This window comes from Esox lucius, chromosome 1 (genome assembly GCF_011004845.1).
Source record: "Esox lucius isolate fEsoLuc1 chromosome 1, fEsoLuc1.pri, whole genome shotgun sequence".
Classification (NCBI taxonomy): domain Eukaryota; kingdom Metazoa; phylum Chordata; class Actinopteri; order Esociformes; family Esocidae; genus Esox; species Esox lucius.
The window spans coordinates 3,313,135-3,336,830 of NC_047569.1; the positions used below are offsets into that span (position 1 = coordinate 3,313,135).

At 42.2% G+C, this 23,696-nt stretch overlaps 2 protein-coding genes across 2 annotated transcripts in view; both read right to left on the bottom strand.

Annotated features, from left to right (window-relative positions):
* LOC109615701 (WD repeat-containing protein 49-like) overlaps positions 1 to 7,847 on the bottom strand; it is a 65,745-nt gene extending 57,898 nt beyond the window's left edge. The window contains exons 1-3 of the mRNA XM_029117949.2: positions 7,801 to 7,847; positions 7,650 to 7,696; positions 7,294 to 7,411 (exon numbers count right to left, since the gene is read on the bottom strand). Of these exons, the coding sequence (XP_028973782.2) occupies positions 7,294 to 7,410 (117 nt within the window). The 5' untranslated portion in view covers position 7,411; positions 7,650 to 7,696; positions 7,801 to 7,847. The remainder of the gene's footprint in view (positions 1 to 7,293; positions 7,412 to 7,649; positions 7,697 to 7,800) is intronic.
* Positions 7,848 to 9,536: 1,689 nt separating this feature from the next.
* The window catches only part of LOC109615702, a 47,592-nt gene continuing 33,432 nt past the window's right edge, over positions 9,537 to 23,696 (bottom strand). The window contains exons 3-5 of the mRNA XM_020045873.2: positions 11,059 to 11,286; positions 10,728 to 10,813; positions 9,537 to 9,633 (exon numbers count right to left, since the gene is read on the bottom strand). Coding sequence (XP_019901432.2) covers positions 9,537 to 9,633; positions 10,728 to 10,813; positions 11,059 to 11,286 — 411 coding nt within the window. The remainder of the gene's footprint in view (positions 9,634 to 10,727; positions 10,814 to 11,058; positions 11,287 to 23,696) is intronic.

A 23,696-nucleotide genomic window follows, 5' to 3' on the forward strand; every position in this document is an offset into this window, starting at 1 on the left:
TGGAAAATTCTGGGATCACTTAATACCAAGCCAAGGTCAGGTAGACCAAGAAATATTTCAGCTATTTCTGCCAGAAGAATTGTTCGGGATACAAAGAAAAATCTATAGGTACCCTCAGGAGAAATACAGGCTGCTCTGAAAAAAGACGGTGTGGTTGTTTTAAGGAGTACAATACGACGATGCTTGAACAAAAATGAGCTGCATGGTCGAGTACCCAGAAAGAAGACTTTTACTGTGCCAACGCCACAAAAAAGCCTCGATACAATATGCCTGACAACACTTTGACACAACTCACAACTTCTGGCACACTGTCATTTGGAGTTACAAGACCATAAGCACTATGTTTGGAGAGTGGTCAACAAGGCCTATAGTGATCAGAATACCATCCCCACTGTGAAGCATGGTGGTGGCTCACAGATGTTTTGGGGGCATGTGCACTTTAAAAGCACAGGGAATCTTGTGAAAATGTATGGCAAGATGAATGCAGCATGTTATCAGAAAATCTTGGCAGACAATTTGCATTATTCTGCACGAAAGCTGTGCATGGGCACAACAATGACCCTAAAAACAAGGCCAAGTTGACACTCCAGCAGAAAAAGGTGATGGTTCTGGAGTGGCCATCACAGTCTCCTCATCTTAATATCATCAAGTCACTCTGGGGAGTACTCAAACGTGGCGTTCATGCAAGCCAACCAAGGCATTTTGCCATGACGAATGGGCAGCTATACCACCTGCAAGAATTTGGGGCCTCATAGACAACTATTACAAAAGACTGCATGCTGTCATTGATGCTAAAGGGGGCAATACACAGTATTAAGAACTAAGGGTATGCAGATTTTGGATCAGTTAATTTTTTTCTTTGTTGCCATGTTTTGTTTTATGTTTGTGCCAATCTGTAATGACCTACAGCTGAATGTGAATCCCATAAGAACTAAAAGACGTGTTTTGCCTGCTCACTCATGTTTTCTTTACAACTGGTACATACACTGCATGCACAATTATTAGCCACATCGTATTTCTCAAGATTTGTTTTATTGTTTAAAAATCCCAGTGCTTTATGTCAATCCAAAATATAATTGAACCTCAAACCTTATTTTTAACAAAAGAAAAGTGAGTTTTGATCAGTCAAGAGTCACTCTCATTTCATCTGTCCATATAATCATTGAAAAATCTGTCTTCAGGTATTTCTTTGCCCAATCTATATGCTTCAACTTGTGAATGTTATTCAGTAGTGGTCTTCCTTCAGCCTTCTTGACCTTGGCCATATCTCTGAGCACTTGACACCTTGTACTTCTGGACATTCCAGGTAGGTTCCAGTTCTGGAATATGGTGGCTCTGGAGGATAATGGGTTCCTGGTAGCTTCATGTTTAATTATTCTCAAGTCTTTTGCAATTAATTTGCGTTTTTTCATCTCCATGCATTCTTTGCTCCCCAATTGACTGGGGTCGCAAACAAAACATTTGATTGTCTGGTGGCCACGCATCAATTATTTAGCTATTTCAAGAGTGTTGCATCGGTCTGAAAGCCATTTAACAATTGTTTACTTTTCAGTGTCTGATTTTTTTTTTTACTTTACCTAAGGTCATGAAGCTGCCTAATAATTATGGACACCTTGATATAAGGTGTAATTCACTTTTATCACACCCTCCCTCATTACACAAACACGTATCACCTGACAATGATTCTATCCAATGAGCATTGAAGTTAATATGGTTTGGAGTTGTAAAATGTGCTAAGAAATATTCATACAATCAGGATACCTAATAATTGCCTAATAATTGTGCATGCAGTGTATATTACCAATTCTCCAAGGGTATGCAAAGTTTTGAGCACAACTGTAGGTACCAGTCAACAGATTGATCACTTCGACTCATTCAAGGGTACTTGTTTTTAATTCTACAATGTGGACATTGTCCACATTGTAGAATTAAAGTGAAGACATTAAATATGAAATAACACATATGGAATCATGTAGTAACCAAAAAAGTGTTAAACAGATCAAAGTACTTTTCATATTGTAGATTCTTTACATGGAATGCATTTCAGTTAACAAATGTGCCTTGTTAAAATTGTGGAATTTCTTTCCTTCTTAATGTGTTTGAGCCAATAAGTTGTGTTGTGAAAGGTAGGATCGGTATAGAGAAGAACATAAAAATTTTCTTCAAGTGCAGTCGCAAAAACCAACAAGGGCTATGATGAAACTGGCTCTCATGAGGACCCCCACAGGAAAGGATGACCCAGAATTACCTCTGCTGCAGAGGATAAGTTCAGTAGAGTTACAAGACTCAGAAATCCGCAATTAACTGCACAAATTTTAGTCTACATAAATGCTTCACATAGTTCAAGTAACAGAAACTTCTAAACATCAACAGAGGAGATCGTGTGAATCAGGTTTTTATGGTGAAATCTTTGCTATCAAAAAAGAACAATCACGACTGAAGTACACAAATAAGAAGAGACTTGCTTGGGACAAGAAACACAAAAAATTGACATTAGACCGGTGGCAATCTGCCCTTTGGTCTGATGAGTCCAAATTTGGTTCCTACTGCTGTGTCTTTGTGAGACGCAGAGTGGGTGAACGGATGATCTCATGTGTGTTTCCCACCATGAAGCAGGGAGGAGGAGATCTGCTGGTGCTTTATTTCATTTAATGCAACCTCAACTTGCATGGCTAACACAGCATTCTGCAGCTATACGTCATCCCATCAATGGGACAGTGACCCAAATCAGCTTCAGGCTGTGTAAGGGCCATTTGACCAAGGAGAGTGAAGGTGCTACATCAAATGACCTAGCCTCCACAATCACCCAACCTCAAATGAGATGTTTTAGGATGGGTTGGACAGCAGATTGAAGGAAAGGCAGCAAACAAGTTTTATCTTGGAACTCGTTCAAGAAAATCTGTCTAGTTGACTATCACATGAAGCTGGTTCACAGGAGTGTGTTTCAAGTCAAATGGTTGCTACTTTGTAGAATCTGAAACACCTTTGGTTACTACATGTGTTCCATGTATGCTATTTTGTTGTTATGATGTCTTCGCTATTGTTCTACAATGTGGAACATTTAAAAAATAAAGAAATACCATTGAATGAGTGGGTGTTTCTAGTTTCAAGGTTTACTTGTCAAATGCACCGAATAACACAGCATCATCCTGCACAAAGAAATTCTTGTGATATGGCACCCGACCACTATGTAGTGAGAGATACGAAGAAGAATATATAAACAAAAATATAGCCAGAAAAAAAATTATAATAAAATAAAGCAACAATATACATAACATTGTACACTAGCAGCAGTTTAAAAAGAGTACTGTAAACTAGCAGCAGTCTGGGAAGTATTATTCAACATTTAGATATGGCAAATATGTCAGTAATATACACAACAGTGAGAACAAGCAGCAATTGGTAGAATTATTGAATATTATAGACACATGAGTGTAATAAGCTTATGAATGTGGCATAGCACACTACAACTATGTACACAGTAAAAACATAGCAAGAAGATAATGCAAAAATTTACATAACACTGTACACAGCAGCAGTTTAAAAAGAGTACTCTAAACTAGCAGCAATATTGGCAGCAGTTTTGAGTATTATAGACATGGCAAGTATGGTGGTATTTTACATAAAAATGTGAACTAGCTTACGTTGTTCAAAGAGTAGGATGGGGAGTATGAACAGTATGGAAGAAGTGGTGAGTATTATAGATACATATAATTGTAATATGCTTTAGAATGGTACTTGCGAAGAATATTCTAATGCCCATTAAAAGTACCTGAAAGGATATCAGAGCATCTGGAAAATGTATGTGTGATCAGTAGGATCATGGATCAGTGTTGCTGGTTGAGGAGCATTATGGCCCGAGGGAAAAAACAGTTTGTGAGTCTGGAGGTGTGTGCCCCGATGCTCCGGTAGCGTCTACTTGACGGCAGCAGTGCAAACAGACCATGGCCTGGGTGGGTGTGATCTTTGATGATGTTCCGTGCTCTCCTCAGGCATCGTGTATGGTAGATGCTTTGCACGGAGGGCAGATGGCAGCCAGTAATGCGCAACACAGACTTATCCACATGCAGTCTGCAGCGGAGCAGCTGCCATACCAGGCAGTAATGCAGCCTGAGAGGATGCTTTCAATTTTGCGCCTATAGAAGTTGCAGAGATTTTTGCAGGCATGCCAAATTTCCTGATTCTCCTTAGGAAGTATAGTAATATTTTGGCAGTTTTCTGTGCTGAATTCGCTTGTCTGGACCAAGTGAGATCATTTTTATGAGGTAATTCAAACTTGAATTCGGAGACTCTCTCCACTTCAGCTGCATCGATGTGAATGGGAGCATGACACCCCTCTGCCGCTTCCTGAAGTCCACGATCATCTCTTTAGTCTCCCAGACGTTGAGAGAGAAGTTGTTGTCTTGGCAGCATGGAGCCAGGTTCTTTACCTCCTGTCATTGTTTTTGGAGATGAGACCCAGGATGATAGTGTTGTCCACGAATTTGAGGATGATGTTGGAGCTGTGTGTGGCCACACAGTCATGCGTGAACACGGTATACAGGAGAGGACTGAGTACGCAGCCATGGGGGGCTCCCGTGCTCAGGGTCAGTGCAGAGGAGGTGAGGTTGCCCATTCTCACCACCTGGGGTCTGCCCATCAGGAAGTACAGGATCCAATTGCAAAGGGAGGTGTTAAGTCCCAGGGTCCTGGGCTTAGGAACAAGCTTAGCAGGCACAATAGTGTTGAATGCAGAGCTGTAGTCCACAAACAGCATCCTCACATATGTGTTGCCTTTTCCCAGGTGGGAGAGGGCAGTGTCTGTCATCAGGGCAATGGCATTGTCCGTAGATCTATTGGGGTGGTATGCAAATTGAAAGGGGTCCAAGGTGTCAGGAAGGGTGGAGCAGATGAGAGTTCTGACCAGCCGCTTGAAGCACTTCATGATGGTGGAGGTCAGTGCTACAGGGTGGTAGTCGTTCAGGCAGGTGATGGAAGGTTTCTTTGGCACAGGGACGATGGTGGTCTGTTTGAAGCAGGAGGAGACTGGGATGGCAACTGGCCCTGGTGGCTTCCGAGGGTTCACTTTTATAAAAACCTTCCTCAACTCAGCCATGGTTAGGGTGTAGTCGTACTCATCCTCAGCAAGCCTCACTGAAGGAATTGTGTTGGATCTCCTCAAACATCAGAGCGAAGAGGCGGGACAATCATTATTGCTATCTCGGTTGTGTATATACTTTTGGTAATTTGTGTACATTTTGGTTACACCATTTAGAAATGAGAATGCTTTTTGTACAAATGAACATAATTAAGCACTAATTTTTAGTATATTGCATTTCCTGTAACCTACCAATCTCACCTGATTCTGTGTATCTTCTCTGTTTATGCACTGACAGGCCTATACTAGAGTACTTGTAGTTACTTTTCAGGTCTTTTCACTGTCATTCTCATCTATAGCAAATTGAAAGGGATTTAATGGAATTTAGGCCAGTCAGAAACATTCTAGTTTTTGGCCTCGAAAAAGTCCTTAGTTGCTACAGCAGTGTGTTTGGGGTAATTGTCTGGCTGTTTAATGAAGCGCCAATAATTTTTGAAGAATATGCTTGTACTTTTGCAGACCCAATGTTTCTTTACACTTAAGAATACATGCTGCTGCTGGTGTCAGTATAGACATCCTCAATAAGGACAAGTAAGTCAGTTTCAGAGGCAGGCAACCATGCCCAAACCATTACACCCCTTTCACCACACTTCCTAGATGTAATAAAAAGCTTTAGATCTCGATAAGTTCCTTTTTTCTCCACTCTTTCCTCTTGCCATCACCCTAGTTTATATTAATCTTTGTCTCATCTGTACACAGTTCCCTTTTTCAGTTCCCGTTTTTAGTGCATGTTTGGATGCTTTTCAGACAACTATAACCTGTGTAGCGTCTTAGGTTTGACTTAGCTGGTCAAGGGCTTGTTCAATGTGAAGACACTGGAAAACAAGAGCGTTGGTTCCTCAGGGCACTGACCAGGGTGTTTATTCAAGGTAACAAAAAGATTCTGTCAATCCCAAATGAACAAACTTGAAACAAAAGCTCTACTCCCACTTGGAGTCTAAACTTGGAGTCTAAAGGTTTACGCATACGTACTATAGAAGAATCAGGCCATAGGTTGGGAATGCTCTCCCCAGCTTCTCTTGTATCCTCCCAATTATTAGGGAGTGGAAGCAGATGAGCATAAATGAGCTGCTACTCCTCCTTCAGGTCACCTGCAGGTGGTGCCACCGAGCTGGAACGTAGTGGCCTTCCACCACCAGGCTGCTTAGACCACTACACCTAGATAAGATTTTCTTAAGGCTGAGTAGTGGTTTGCAACTCCTTGAGAATGTCCCTTCTGTCTTTTGCTTCCAAAACACTTGAGCATGTTGTTTCTGATCAAGTTTCCTGTTATCCCCTTCAGAAAAATCTTCTTGACTTCCAGACTTCAAGACAGGTCACAACCAAGACCGCTCTCCTCTGTCCTCTGTCTTTGCACCCCTCCAAGCTGATTCTTCTATGTTCTCCTTCTCCTAGATCTATCCATTAGATTCTCCAAACCAGGCATTTTAACATTAATAGATTACTACCTTATCTCCCACTGGTAGCAGAGCAAGCACTAAACAAGGCATTGTATCTACATTGGGCCTAATCGAACTAACAGTTGGTAGGGTACCCTGCTTGTGCCATCCAACTCTTGTGACATATCCAGAATAGTGCACCTTCGCAAGTTCTCTCGTGTCGGTACGCTCATCCACACATTCCACTGGCTTCCAGGTAAAGCTTGCATCCTTTACCACACCATGGTGCTTGCCTTTAGAGTAACAAGCAGTACTGCCCCTCCCTACCTTCAGACTATTCTCAAACCCTGCATCCTTACCGAGGTTATTTGTTCAGCCATCTTTGGTCTCAGAGCTTTTCCACTCTACAGATGGGCAGCTCCTGCTCAGCCCAGTCAAATATTTTCTGGGCCCTGGTAAACCAGTGAGGAGACCAGCTTCGCCTTAAAGTTTAGACAGCAAAGTTCCTCACAACTTTTAAATTCCTACATTTTCAAAGAGTATCACCTTCTGGATGGTGAAACCAATATGCACACAAATCCTCTCAAAAAGCTGAAAATCTATAGCTGCACATTATGTCAATCACATCCTGTCTTTAATTTCAAACCCAAACCTTTCGATTATAGAGTCAAAAGCTGTTATACCATGCAGATAACTATCTAACAAATAGAAATGGTTACTCCATACTATAGTTAAATAAAGTAGTGTCTGTTAGTGCATCTGAAAATACTGTGTTACCTTTGTCACCCAGTCCTGGTGGACCTTCCATCGGATGTAAGTCACATTTGGGGAAAGCACTGCATTGTCTATTCCAATGTTGGGCACATTCTCAACCTTAGGTAATTTTTTCCACATTCTGCAAAAAGAAACATGTAGAAGTGTAAGAAGTAACGAAGTTTGCACTGACAAGTATTATTATCGGCACACCAATACCTGTCGGTACTAAATACAATAAAGCTTGCAATATTACAGATTTTTTTTGCACACTGTTGAAATAATTATTGTAATGAACAAGTGGAGATAATAAATGTATTAAATTAATTGAATATGTTATTTTGAGCGCTATACCTTTTTAATATAAAAAACATGTTTACCTCAGCGTCTCCCCAACTGAGGAAATTAATATGATATTCACACAGCCCTAGAAAGCAGAAAGAGAAAAACAACCCTTCATAATTAATTAGACGAGTGGCATTTAATAAACTTTTTTCAGCTGGTTATTGAATATAAGAAGAGTTATGTTACCTGGGCGTCTCCATACAGAATATAACATTCATCAGGCCCAGTGTGGCTGCATAGAGAGACAGCGAGAGAAATATAGAGAGACAGTGAATAGAATATGGTTTAGGCTGCCTGCGTGTTAGTGAGATATTTCAAGCTGCTAGTGTGTAACCCGGTATACATTTTGTCAAACATGGTCCCCCATAAGCCCAACTGCAGAATAAAGTGCCTGAGGGGGCATATGCAATTATCATTAAACTACAACACTGTCTCCAAAAAAGTTGGGACACTGCGTAAAATATAAATAAAAACAGAATGCAATGATGTGCATTTGCGAGTGCCAAGCGGGGTAAAAATGAGGCAGTGAAAAAATAAAATAAACTCACGCGAAGACATTATATGATCACTTAACTTTGATTGAATAGGAACTTTTGGTAGGACAGAAACAATTATCTGTAAGAAGCAGTGGCAAACAAACACATTATATACACAACTAATGAGTGAGTGAAAACAGGTGGGTCCTCGGAGTGCGCTGCTCTGTCCAGCTGCTGGTTAGTACGCCGGCAAGGTGAAGCACCAGATAGGAAGAGGAACTGCGGTGCCACACAGAGAAAACGTTACAGTGCAAATCATTTAAACAGTATATTTAATAAATAATAGTAAAAAGACAACATATAACAAATGTTGAAACTGAGACATTTTATTTTTCTTGAAAAATATAAGCCCACGTTCAATTTGATGCCACCAACATGTTTAAATATTTTTGGGACAGAAGCAACAAAAGATTAGAAGAGTTGTGTAATGCTTTAAAACCAAACCTGGTGGAATATCACACAACTAATTAGGTCAATTGGTAACAGCTCAGTAACAAGATTGGGTATTTAAAGATCATTCCAGAGAGGATGGGTCTGTCAGAAATGATGATGGGAGAGGTTCACCATCTGTAAAAGACTGAGTGGGCAAATATTTAAGAATAATGTTTCTCAACATAAGATTGCAAAGAGTTTGGGGATCTCATCATCTACGGTACATAATACCATTAAAAGATTAGCAGAATCTGAAGAAATCCTCTGTATGCTTGGACAAGTCCGAAAACCAATATTAGATGGCCTTGATCTTCGGGCCCTCAGGCGGCACTGCATAAAAAACAGACACAATTCTGTCGTGGAAATCACTGCATGGCGTCAGGCACACTTCCGAAAACCATTGTCTGTAAAAACAGTATGTCGCTACATCCACAAATGCAAGTTAAAGCTCTACCATGCAAAGATGAAACCATATATAAACAAGATCCAGAACCACTGTCGCCTTCTCTGGGACCAACATAATTTAAGATAATGTGAAGTGGAAAACTGTCCAGTGGCCTGAGAAATCAAAATGCAAATTTTGGGGGGGGGGTCATGGACGCTGCGTCCTTGGCGCATTATGAAATGTAAAATAAGACAAAGGAAACGTGTTGCTGGCATCAAATTAAATATGGGCATGTATTTTTCCAAAAACAATAGCATTTCTCAGTTTCAACATTTGATATGTTGTCTTTGTACTATTTTCAATTAAATATGGGGATAAATGATTTGCACATCATTGAATTCTGTTTTTATTTGCATTTTACGCAGCTTCCCAACATTTTTGGAAAATGTCAACTTCCCCCATTGTGCAATAACGTTTTTTAGCTCGATATGGCCTGGGGCTGCCCATATGTAGGTTATTTGTAAGATATGGTGCGAGGCTACAGTACCAGTGTGTGAAAGAGTTGAAGCTCACCAGTAGTCTAATGTCAGAGGGACCGTCTCCAGGGCATTTATCTGACAGTAAGGCTCCAGAGAGGACAACTCATACAACTGGATCTCTCTGTCTCTGGAATACAGACAGCAATTTTGTATTCCAAAAAATGACACTCTGTTTCCTATAAACCTTCATAAGTTCTTTAAATGGTTTAAAATACATATCGCCATCTACAGTAGATATGAAAGTCAATACACCTTATTGTAAATTTAGCTTTTTTCTACGTAAAAGGTGAAATCATGATCAATCATTCAAAACAATAGTCACAAAACATATTGTAACTGAAAACAAATGGATAATATTCCCCAAAAAAACTGTCAGTGCCTTAGTTGCATGTGTGCCCAACCTTTATAATGGGGGTTGTGTGTTCGGAATTTACCAATCACATTTCAAGAGATTATTTTCCATCACCTGACATCAACTAACATTTGCCCTACATAAAGTAAACTATTCCTTCACTTGCATTCACGATTTCTGGAATGCATACAGCAGTGGTAGGCATGGTCTACAAGAAGCTTACCAAAGATGGGTTGAAGAGAAGCTCGACAGGGAGGCCAATAGCAACTTTTAAAAAAAAGTGAGAAACTGGGTATTCCCTGCAAATAACAACTTTGGCATGTATTCTGCACAAATCTGTGCTGTGGGTTAGGGTTGAAAGACAGAAGCCATTTCTAACTTGCAGAAGAGCTTGAACTCTTCTGCAAAAAAGTGGAATAAAATAACAACAACCAGATGTTTTCAGGGGATAGAGTCCTCTGCAAACAGACTTACTGTGGTAATGCAAGCTATAGGTGCTTCCATGAAGTATAAGTTGTGGGGTGTACATACGTTCGAAACCAACACATTTTATAGTTTTTTCAAAGACATTATCCATTTGTTTGTTTGTTTTTCTGTTTGTCTGGTATTTAAGTGTGTTGATTTCAACCTGAATTATTAATAAGGGTGTAGACTTTTAATATCCACTGTATGTATTGTGACAATATCTGGTCCCTGGCAATTCACAGCCCTAATAGGATCAGGGTGCCATTTGGGACTCTGTAAATCATGCTCATTCAGAACTACAACTAAAGTGTGGATAGGTTTCAGGACTATAGCTCTAACTGTAGCACCATGTCCATAATATCTCTGCTAAACTGAAACACAACAATATTTAACATATTTCTTACCCTGTTCCAATGATAAGTTTATTGTATTGTGGCATTGTGATGAAATCAGTTGCCCACTTTGGTTTTCTGTTCACAGGTCTTTCGTGCTGTATTCAAAGACAGCAATCATTAAATGTAATGTATGAATAAACATTCCCTGAATATGACAACGTACCACCGGAAGTCGGGGGTTATTATAATAGCTGGAATTCAGTAAATGAAAACCATCTGTGATATGTTTTATTGAGTTGGTCATTTCAACCATTACTATGAGCCCTTCCTCCCCAATTGTCACCCACTGCCTGCATAGCATACACAAAATGTACCAACTTAGTCACACACAAACACATACAAAGACAGTCTTGTTCTGTTTCAGGGAGAGCTCAGGGCTCCAGTAGTAAACAGACCCATCTTCACGGATGGTGACGATGGTTCCATCAGGGGTAGAGTGGATGCGCAGAATGGGTTCTCCATGGCACAGGGGCCTGACCGTGGCTGGCAGGGAGAACATCACCTGTTTGTCACGCCACACTGACTCCTTCTTTGTGTTTTCCAATTGCATGTAGGTACAAAAGTCATCCTATAGGAGGTACAACAAATCAAATCAATACAAATGTTAAAGTCAAATCAGTATAAATGTCTATTTATCCCACAAACTGGAATATCTGTTAAAAACCCACAAAGTGTTGCATTCACTATAACTATGATGTCCATGCAGTTGTAAGTGAACTTTCCCCTTCAGTTTGTCACTCTCTACAACATTCTATGGATTTCTAAAATCACTTTTGGTGACGAGGTCTGGATTCTGAGCCCCTGCTTGGCCGACCATCATAAATCTTCATCTCAATATGCCTACTACATAACACATACTACAAGGACATATTTGCGAGTGACTTTTTAATATATGTGCTTCGGGGGAAAATAGCAGTGAAGACTGTTTTGAGAACAAACAGGGTCCCAGTATCTCTATTTCTGTGTTGATTAGAAATAGGAAGAATGGAGTGCATGCAACTTATAAAGTAAACCTGTCTAATCTGTTAACTGTAACACATATTACATCTATTAAGCTGGCTTTAATTAATATCAGATCTCTTGCCAACAAATCATTCTTGTTAAATGACATTATAATATCCTACAACCTAGATTTCATGTTTCTCGCTGAAACGTGGCAAACAGAAGATTGAAGTGCTACTTTTCTTAACGAGACAACACCTGAAAAAATGTGGTTATATGAATACGTGTCAAAATTGTAGGAAAGGAGGAGTGGCTGCCCAATACAAAGATACATTCCAGTGCAAAGAAAATACACTTGGTAGTTTTATTTCTTTTGAATACCTCTGTTTTACATTGAAGGGTACCCCCAAAATTTTGTTTTTAGCCATTTACAGACCTCCATGATATTCAGCAAATGTTATTGATGATTTTGCTGAACTTCTCTCTGTTATATCAGTTGATTATAACTTTATTTTTAAAGTTAGTTTATTATTACAGGGGAATTAAACATCCACATAGATAATAATACGGACAATAATGCCAAAGAACATTTTGCACTACTTGACACTTTTGATCTCACTCAACATGTGAAAGAGCGTACACACCAGGGCATGACATGGGCTGTGACATAGAATTAGGCTGTGGCTTGTAACTCAGACACTCATACAAGTCACTTTGGCGGGTGGCATTCTATATATCTATACACAGGGTTTTTCCTGCATTCAAAGCTCAAAGACGACAGCCATCCCAAAATCTTGCACCACATCTGTGTGTTGGCATGGTAAAACATGATTTTGCGGTCATACAGTGGGTATAGAAAAGAATCACCCCCAGGGTTGTCAGTTTGTGTTGAAAAGTGGTGGGGACAAAAGATCAGATGAAAAAAACATTACAGCAGGACGGGAAAAATATTGAATAACGGCGCCGAACATAAAAAATGGGCATAGCGTAGGCCAGTCAACAACACGAAAATACATAAAAAAATGACCGTTATGGTTGCGTATATGGGATTTTTACTTCTGTGCCCCTGAGTGTACGGCCCCACATTGTATTTAGAATGTTCAGTGACGTCGCTTAACTGCCAGATTCAAACTGTTCTTTCGCACGTGGGCTGGCCAGAGTCGGATGCGTTCAGCGCTGTCATATATCACAACTATGCAGTGTTTTCAACCTCATAATGTTTATTTTAGGTTTCAGACATTTCAATACACATAAGCACGAGTAAAATAATACATATGGAGTTTGTCAAATACACACTGATGGCTGTGGAAGCAGCAATAACAATCTATTCAAATATAATTTGCCAAAGTGTTACTCATATCAGACAAACATAGGTGGAACTAACTATTAAGTTTACTCTATTCTTCTCACAGTTCACCGGCCACTTTCTTGTATGTATTTCGGGAGAAACTGATTAATTACGTGCTCTAAATCCGACTGACAGGACAACATTGCGGCACCCATCTCACGTTATAGATAAAGATTATTTATAAAGGTTTTTAAAAGACCAAACACACTTACATGTATTTGAGAATCGGAATATCAGATAGTTGATGACATGGTAAGCAAGTTTGTGAATATTTTTTATAGAAAAAATGTTTTCCTGACAAAGCGGTTTGAACAGGAAGGGCTACAGCACCTGGTCAAGCTGGAGAAAGTCCTACTCTCTGGTCAAGTTGATGACGTGGTTGACCTGTATCCAGAGCTACAGTTCCAGTCCCTAAAGGTGCAGCTGGCCATGTTCACTGCCAATTAGACTTACAAAACCTGCTCAGAAGTGACAGAGATCATGAGGAACATGGTTTCCGAGGTCTGTGGTCTCTTCAGTCAAGTTGAGGCACTTCTGCGTTTGTTGCTCATTGTTCCTGCCTCATCTGCTGAAGCAGAGAGAATCTTCAGTGCCTTGAGACGCCTGAAGACCTGGCTGCGCTCTTCAATATCACAAACCCGACTCAATAGTGTGGCTATTTGTCATGTTCACAGAGAGAGAATGTATAACTTTTGTTCAAGTTTGTTCAAGTTACTGATCGGCCCATGCATGTTTTTGGGTCATTTTAGAATCAGTAATAGTTTATTTTGTTGGACAATGTACATTGTTTCTTTCTGTATCTAAACTGCATTGCATGTTTTATTTTGTGCAAATAAACCTTTAAAATGTATTGGTTTGCTTGATTTTTCAGAAAATTTTAACCAAATGCTTTCAAAAAGTGGTGGGGACAAAATCTGCCATTTCAGAAAGTGGTGGGGAGATGTCCCCAGCGTCTCCAGTGTAAATGACACCTATGATCACCCCCCTTTAAAATAATCACATTTTGTTGCTTTGCAGCCTGAATTGAAGACAGAAACAGTTGTTTCATTCAGCTGTATTTACTCAGTGCAACTTCTATCATCCAAGTGAAAGATATAACACCAACATGTCAGAAAAAAAAACAAAAAAAACAACAATCACTGAGTTGGAAAAAGGATCCCCCCCTTGTGTCAGTATTTTGTTGAACCACCTTTTGCTTTAATTACAGCTTTTAGTCTGTTGGGATATGTCTCCACTAACTTTGCACATCTAGACGTTGCAATATTTGACCACTCTTAAATCTTCTTTCCATAGACAACTTTCTGGCAGAGGACAGCAGATTTTCCTCAAGAATTTGACAGTATTTTGCCCCATCCATTTTTCCTTCTATCCTGACAAGTGCTCCAGTCCTTGCTGCAGAGAAACAACCCCATAACATGATATTACCATCTCCATTCTTTACTGTAGGAATGGTGTTATTTGGATGGTGAGCTGTATTGGATTTTCACCAGACATATCGATTGGAGTTGAGGCCAAATAATTCAATTTTAGTCTCATCTGACCATAACACCTTTTTCCATGTGGCCTTAGAATCTTCAAGGTGCGTTTTGGCAAAGCTCAGTAGTGACTGCATGTGGCCTTTCTTGAGGAGTGGCTTTTTTCTTGCAACCCTACCATATAAGCCACATTTGTGGAGAATTTGTGATATTGTTGTCACATGCACACAATGACCACTCTTTGTCATGAATTCCTGCAACAGTTTCAGAGTTGCTGTAGGCCTCTTGGTAGCCTCTCTGACCAGTTTCCTCCTGGCTCTTTCATCCAGTTTGGAGCAACGTCCTGACCCAGGGAGGGTCTGTGTCATACCAAATACCTTCCACTTCTTAAGAATAGACTTCACTGTGCTTCTAGGCACTAATAAAGACTTTGCATTTTTTTTGTATCCATCTCCTGACTTGTGCCTGTCCACAACTTTATCCCAGAGATCTTTTGACCTTGCCTTGCCACCTATAGTTTATTGTTTTCTTCAGTTGCACTACCAAGGACTGAAATGCTTCAGGAAAAGCTTGTTTCATGCTGAGCTAATCAAAATGACCACAGCTGATCACAGTTGAAAGTCAGTTCGCTTTGTGTGCTATTGAAAAGGTGATTAACTACATCTGGTTGGGTTTACAAGTCATTTTTAGGAGGGGGTGATTCTTTTTCAAACTCAGTGATTCTGTTTTTTAATTTGTAATTATATCTTTCACTTGGATGTTATAAGTTGTATAAGTTGTATACAGCTGGATAAAACAAAAATAGTTTTTGTCCATTTTCATTTCAGGCTGCAAAACAACAATATGTCATTATTTTAAAGGGGGGTGATTCTTTTCTATACCCACTGTGTATAAAATACCAGCAAAATACTGCACCTAAAATGATGGTAGGAGGAAACTTTTTCCATATTAAGTGTTGTCAGGTGGGGTGTGTTTCATTCTCAATAGGGCTATTTTTAATGGGCTTGGGCAGGTCGATTTTCTTCTGGAGTCTGTGGCAGAATACAGTTTACAGTCAATTAAATCAGGCAATCTCGCATACAGGACCACACAGGTCCAGACATCACGGAGATGAGTAAAGTTCTTTGACACCCAACCATGTCAAAATATTCCTTTTTAACTTCATAACCTCAAACTACATCTAATCTGCTTAACTTTTTTAAAAGCTTTTCAAGTTACTAGTTTCCTAGAATTACAGATTTGTTTTTAAAGAGAGATCGTGATACAAACGAAGATGACTAGTGAAAAGACCATCAGATTAGTGTATGTACTATCACCAAAAACATTAGGCTATATTGCAATATATAGAGTAAGAAAATATATAATTAACACATTTAAGTCACTAACAATATAAATATATGAACTTGAAGACGCAGGATCAGTAACAGCAGCAGAGCCTAGTACAGCTGAAGGAAGTCAAGGGAGATTAACGATATGGCGTCAGCTGCAGTCCACTCTTTGTGAATCTCCCCCACATTTTTGAATGGGTTTTGTTTCACAATCCTCTCCAGGGTGCGGTTATCCCTATTGCTTGTACATTTTTTCTACCACTTCTTTTCCTTCCATTCGCCTCTATTAATGTGCTTGGAAACAGAGCTCTGTGAACAGCCAGCCTCTTTAGCTGTGACCTTTTGTGTCTTGCCCTCCTTGTGTCAATGGTCGTCTTTTGGACAGCTGTCAAGTCAGCAGTCTTCCCCATGATTGTGTTGTCTACAGAACTAGACTGAGAGACCATTTAAAGGCCTTTGCAGGTGTTTTGGGTTAATTAGCTGATTAGAGTGTGGCACCAGGTGTCTTCAATAATGAACCTTTTCACAATATTCAAATTTTCTGAGATACTGAATTTGGGGTTTTCATTAGTTGTCAGTTATAATCATCAAAATTAAAAGAAATAAACACTTGAAATATATCAGTCTGTTTGAAATAAATGTATACATTATACAAGTTTGACAGTGACACTACGAGCTACGTCCCTAAAACTCCCATGAGCACTATGCAGTGTTTGAAACTGTTCCATTTGTTTTTGGCCTATTGCCTTGGGGGCCAGTGACCGAACGAGTGAAAACACATATTGAATCAAATAAAACAATATTTCCCAAAAACAAAATGGTGGCTAGTGAAAATGCTAAGTGGCTAGTAACTTTGGAAAACCACTGGCCACAAGTTAATTTCAAGCACTGGTCTACACACTCAAGGCCACATTCGAGATCTGATTATCACTAAAGATCTCGATATTTCCTCTGTCATGGTTAAAGATTTGGCCCTGTCTGATCACTTCTGTGCCTTTTTTTAATCATTGATCACCCCGGGTGTTCAAGTAAACTCTGTTTCTGTTAGGAAAAGGTACATTAATGAGAGTACCAATGCTCAGTTTATGGAAGCCATAGCTATCTCTCCATCTATACGTGCAGAGTCAGTTGATGTACTCCTGGATCATTTTAATGCCACAGTATTGAAAGTCATGGATCGTGTTGCACCAGTAAAGGTAAGGAAAACTATGACCAAACAGAAAACACCATATAGATCCGCCATGATGGTAAGCGCCCTGAAAAGAGAATGTAGGAAAGCGGAACATAAGTGGAGGAAAACTAACCTTCAAATCCACTATAACATCTATAAACATAGCCTTGGTAGCTTCAACAATGAGTTATGCAGGGCTAGACAGCAACATTTATCAGGAATGATTAACATGAATATTAACAGTACCACTCAACAATATGATGAGTTACATTTCGAGCACCGTGACGTTGCCCGGTATGGCGCAGCCGGGGCCCCACCATGGAGCCAGGCCCGGGGTTGGGGCTCGTATGCGAGCGCCTGGTGGCCGGGCCTTTCCCCATGGGCGACGTGGGGCCGCCTTCCCGTGGCTCACCACCTACAGGAGGGACCATAAGGGGTCGGTGCGGAGAGGATCGGGCAGCAGTCGAAGGCGGGGGCCTAGACAACCTGATCCCTGGACACGGAAACTAGTTCTAGGGACGTGGAACGTCACCTCGCTGGCGGGGAAGGAGACTGAGATTGTGCGTGAGCTTGAGAAGTTCCGACTAGTGATAGTCGGGATCACCTCTACGCACGGCTTGGGCTCTGGAACCACACTCCTTGAGAGAGGATGGACTCTTCACCACTCTGGAGTTGCCCATGGTGAGAGGCGGCGGGCTGGTGTGGGTTTGCTTATAGCTCCCCAGCTCTGCCGCCATGTGTTGGAGTTTACCCCGGTGAACGAGAGGGTAGTTTCCCTGCACCTACGGGTCGGGGATAGGTCTCTCACTGTTGTTTGTGCCTACGGGCCGAACGGCAGTGCAGAATACCCGACCTTCTTGGAGTCTCTGGGAGGGGTGCAGGATAGTGCTCCAACTGGGGACTCTATCGTTCAACTGGGGGACTTCAACACCCACGTGGGCAACGACAGTGACACCTGGAGGGGCGTGATTGGGAGGAACGGCCCCCCTGATCTGAACCCGAGCGGTGTTCATTAATTGGACTTCTGTGCTAGTCACAGTTTGTCCATAACGAACACCATGTTCAAGCATAAGGGTGTCCATCAGTGCACGTGGCACCAAGACACCCTAGGCCGCAGGTTGATGATCGACTTTGTTGTCATTTCATCTGACCTGCAGCCGTATGTCTTCGACACTCAGGTGAAGAGAGGGGCGGAGCTGTCAACAGATCACCACCTGGTGGTGAGTTGGATCCGATGGCGGGGGAGGAAGCTGGACAGACTCGGCAGACCCAAGCGTACTGTAAAGGTCTGCTGGGAACGTCTGGCCGAGTCTCCTGTCAGAGAGATCTTTAACTCCCACTTCCGGCAGAGCTGCGACTGGATCCCGAGGGAGGCTGGAGATCTCCACCGCAATTGTCGAAGCGGCCGCTCGGAGCTGTGGCCGTAATGTCTCCGGTGCCTGTCGAGGCGGCAATCCCCGAACCCGGTGGTGGACACCGGAAGTAAGGGTTGCCGTCAAGCTGAAGAAGGAGTCCTATCAGGCCTGGTTGGCTTGTGGGACTCCTGAGGCAGCTGACGGGTACAGGCAGGCGAAGCGGACTGCAACCAGGGTGGTTGTGGAGGCAAAATCTCGGGCCTGGGAGGAGTTCGGTGAGGCCATGGAGAAGGACTATCGGCTGGCCTCGAAGAGATTCTGGCAAACCGTCCGGCGCCTCAGGAGAGGGAAATAGTGCCCTACCAACGCTGTTTATAGTAGAGGTGGGCAGAAGATGACCTAAACTGGGGATGTCGTCGGGCGGTGGAAGGTGTACTTCGAGGATCTCCTCAATCCCGCCGTCACGTCTTCCATTGAGGAAGCAGAGGATGAGGGCTCAGAGGTGGACTCGTCCATCACCCGGGCTGAAGTCACAGAGGTAGTCAAGAAACTCCTCGGTGGCAAGGCACCAGGGGCGGATGAGATCCGCCCTGAGTACCTCAAGTCTCTGGATGTTGTGGGGCTGTCTTGGTTGACACGCCTGTGCAACATCGCGTGGCGGTCGGGGACAGTGCCTCTGGGATGGCAGACCGGGGTGGTGGTCCCTCTTTTTTTAAGAAGGGAGACCGGAGGGTGTGTTCCAACTACAGGGGGATCACACTTCTCAGCCTCCCCGGGAAAGTCTATGCCAGGGTACTAGAGAGGAGAATACGGCCGATAGTAGAACCTCGGATTCAGGAGGAACAGTGTGGTTTTCGTCCGGCCCGTGGAACACTGGACCAGCTCTATACCCTCTACGGGGTGCTGGAGGGTTCATGGGAGTTTGCCCAACCAGTCCACATGTGAAGGCATTCGACTGTGTCCCTCGCGGACACAGTCCGGTGGAGGGTGCTTCGGGAATATGGGGTCCTGGGTCCTTTGCTAAGGGCTGTCAGGTCCCTGTACGACCAAAGCAGGAGCTCCGTCCGCATTGCCGGCAGTAAGTCAGACTTGTTCCCAGTGCATGTTGGACTCCGGCAGGGCTGCCCTTTGTCGCCGGTTCTGTTTGTAATTTTTATGGACAGAATTTCTAGGCGCAGCCAGGGGCCAGAGGGTGTCAGGTTTGGGGACCACGCAATTTTGTCTCTGCTCTCTGCGGATGATGTTGTCGTGTTGGCCCCTTCAAACCAGGACCTTCAGCATGCACTGGGACGGTTTGCAGCCGAGTGTGAAGCGATCCGAGGCCATGGTCCTCAGTCGGAAAAGGGTGGCTTGCCCACTTCAGGTTGGTGGAGAGTGCCTGCCTCAAGTGGAGGAGTTTACGTATCTAGAGGTCTTGTTCACGAGTGAGGGAAGGATGGAACAGGAGATTGACAGACGGATCGGTGCAGCTTCTGCAGTAATGCGGTCAATGTATCTGTCTGTCATGGTGAAGAAAGAGCTGAGCTGCAAGGCGAAGCTCTCGATTTATCAGTCAATCTACGTTCCTACTCTCACCTTTGGTCATGACCGAAAGGACAAGATCCCGGATACAGGCGGCCGAAATGAGCTTTCTCCGCAGGGTGGCTGGGCGATCCCTTAGAGATAGGGTGAGAAGCTCGGTCACCCGGGAGGAGCTCAGAGTAGAGCTGCTGCTCCTCCCCATCGAGAGGGGTCAGCTGAGGTGGCTTGGGCATCTGTTTCGGATGCGTCCGGAACACCTTCCCAGGAAGGCCCCGTCCCACCAGGAGGAGACCCCGGGGAAGACCTAGGACATGCTGGAGGGACTATGTCTCCCGGCTGGCCTGGGAACACCTCGGTGTCCCCCCGGAAGGGCTGGAGGAAGTGTCTGGGGAGAGGGAAGTCTGGGCATCTCTGCTTAGACTGCTGCCCCCGCGACCCGGCCCCGGATGAAGCGGAAGAAGATGTATGTATGTATGTATTAACAATACCTGCACTCTATTTGCCATGGTCAATAAGCTTACAACACCCCTAAAACAGATAGCATCAGAACTCATGTCCACTGTGAAATGTAATGCATTTTACCATGTTTCTTTAAAGGTATTAGACGGACCATCAGAACTACACAGTCTAACAATGATACTGTACCTTACCTATGACCACCAAGACATAACTTATTATGTCACAGTTTAATACAATTGATCAAAAATCCCTAGAAGAAACAGATCGATGTCTAAAGGTTCTACATGTTGTCTCGACACACTGCCATCAGACTTTACTTTTTTTTTATCTCTATAACAATGGATATATAGCAAATAGTTAATAGCTCTCTGCTATCAGGCATTTTCCCAGCGCTTCGTAAAACAGCTGCCATTAAGCCCATATTAAAAAAGAGAACATTGGATGCATCTATACTGAACAACTATAGTCCTGTATCAAATCTCCCTTTTATAGCCAAGATCATTGAGAAGGTTGTCTTCCATCAATTCAGCAATTTTGTGACCTCAAGCGGTCTCTTAGACAAATTTCAGTCAGGCTTCCGACCTCACCGCAGTACTGAAACGGCCCTGATAAAGTTTTTAAATGATATATGGCTGAATACTGATTCAGATAAAGTAACAGTTATGGTTCTATTAGATCTCAGTGCAGCATTTGACACTGTCGATCATAGAACACTTCTAGATAAGGCTGGAAAATGGTGTAGGACTCTCCTGGACGGACCTTAATTGGTTCAGATTGTATCTGGATGGCCGGAGTTACATTTTCACCATTATTAATCAATGAATCTGATACGGTGGCGATGACATGCAGAGTTCCCAAGGATCAGTTCTCGGACCGCCTCTGTTCCCTCTCTATATGCTACCTCTGGGCCAAATTCTACAGAACAACAACATTAACTACCATAGCTATGCCGATGATACTCAAATATATATGGCTCTCGAACTGTATGACAACAACTCATTTGACTCATTGAGCACATAAATAGGAACCAAAATTGTTTACAATTGTGTTTGTCAACAAAAATAAAATAATTAGTATTAGAAAAGAGCTGCATTCTTGGTCCCTAAAAATAGGGACCAAGTGGGTAATCTTGGTGAACTCACATTTAACAGTCACATCAAAGCGTTCACCAAAACAGCATTCTACCATCTTAAACATATAGCCAGAATCAAAGGCTTGGTGTCCCAAAAAGATCAAGAGAAGCTCATCCATGCATTTATCTCTATTAAGGTTGACTACTGTAATGACCTCTTAACCCTTGTGCGCCCCTCAAATGTACTACCCTTTGGACACCTTCGTGGACGTGCACACAAAAACTCTTCTACCAGATTCAACAATTTTCCCATTCTAGGCCAATGGAAGAAATTATTGTGTGGGTGTGGGTGTGTGTGTTTGCGTGTGTGTGTGGTGGAATACAGTCAAAATTTCAAATATCACTACTTTTCTTCTAAATGGAATGCTTGCATTACAGAATGCATGGTTTTATACTCTAATGGCAGTGAGATAAAAAAATTATAATAATGGAAGTCAATGGGACATTTTTGTCCACAAAGGTGTCAAGAGGGTGCAAAATTCATAAGCAGAGTATGAAAGACATGAAAGAGTTAAAGACATTGGATTTCAAAACGTTTTCAAAAAATAAGGGTTCTGCCAAAAAATCATGCCCCTAGCTGCAACACAGACAAAATGATCCCCAAATCCCCCCCAAAAACTTAGAAAAATTTACAAAAATGCCAGAGGGGCGCACAAGGGTTAACTGGACTCCCCAAAAAGACTGTAAAACAGCTACAGCTCATTCAGAATGCTGCTGCTAGAATGTTAACCAGGACCAAGAGAACAGAGCACATCACTCGGTTCTTAAATCTTTGCATTGGCTTCCAGTCAGTTACAGAATACATTTCAAAGTGGTGCTTTTAGTTTATAAATCTCTGAATGGTTTAAGACCTGAATACAATCTGATATGTTTGAAGAATATAAACCGAGCAGGGCTCTTAGATCCATGAACTCAGGACAGCTAGTAGAGCCCAGAGTCCAAACTAAACATGATCAAGTGGCGTTTAGCAGTTATGCTGCACACAACTGGAATAAACTACCAGAGAATCTTAGACGTGCCCCAAAAGTTTTTAAAATCCAATAATTTTTAAAATCCAGGTCAAAAACACTTCTTTTTCATGTGCCTATGACTGAGCATTTAAACTTAACCACACTTTTTAGCCTTACAGCTTTTATAGCTTCCTATGTTTTTATCACGTTTTGATTCTATTTCTATTTTATTAATCTATATTTAATTATTATGCTTACATTTTATGATGTACTTTAGATTTCTCTTTTTATTTGATTTATTTCATTATTAGTTTTCTATTTTGCTATCCTCTACCAATTGTTTTCTGTAATGCAAGTTCTGGAATAACCTCTGTGTAAATGTATCAATCTGCGGATGACGGATAATGCAAGTTTTGTGCTGCTGTTTAGACATCGATGTAGGGTATTATCTCACAAAAGGACTGGCGAGTTTATCCAAGTGCTGGAGCACGAGGATTGAGATACCAGGGTGGTTCAGTAAACAGTTATGGTAACTGTAATTCATTGAAGATTAATATAAAATGCATGTACAGACATGGCATAAATGTCCCCCTGGAAAGAGCTGAGTAAGACATTGATGCAAAGATTCTCACAAAGAGACTGACGGGTTAATCATAGCACTGGAGTTGCGAGGACTGAGATACCGGGGTGTTCATGTACAGTTCCCCTGGAGAGAGCTGAGTAAGATTGCTAACCTTGCTTGAACAAAGATAGCTGGCAACAGCTAAGTTGTTACTGTTGACATCCGCACATAATGGATTGTGCCTGAAATAGCTAATGGTGTTCCACAAGGCTGTGTGCTGAGCCCCCTCCTGTTCACCCACAACTGTGTTCCTGTACACAGTTCCAAACACCATCACCAAGTTCGCAGATGACACCATGGTGGTAAGCCTGATCAGTGACTTTGACAAGCCTACAGTGAGAAGGTTGACCACCTGGTGGCAAGGTGCGTTGAAAACAACCTGGCCCTCAACGTAAAGAAAACCAAGGAGAAAACCAGTCACGCCCCAGTTCTCATCGATGGCACTGAGGTGGAGTGTGTGTCCAGCTTAACATTCTTGGGTGTCCACATCTCCGAGGACATCTCCTGGACCTTCAGCACCTCAACGTTGGTCAAAAAGGCACACCAGTGCCTGTACATTTTGAGGAGGATGAAGAATGCAAACTTATGCTGCTGCAAAGGGCATGCGGCATCATAAGGGACCCTTCACATCCATGCCACAAACTGTTTGCCCTCCAACCATCAGGCAGGCAGTAC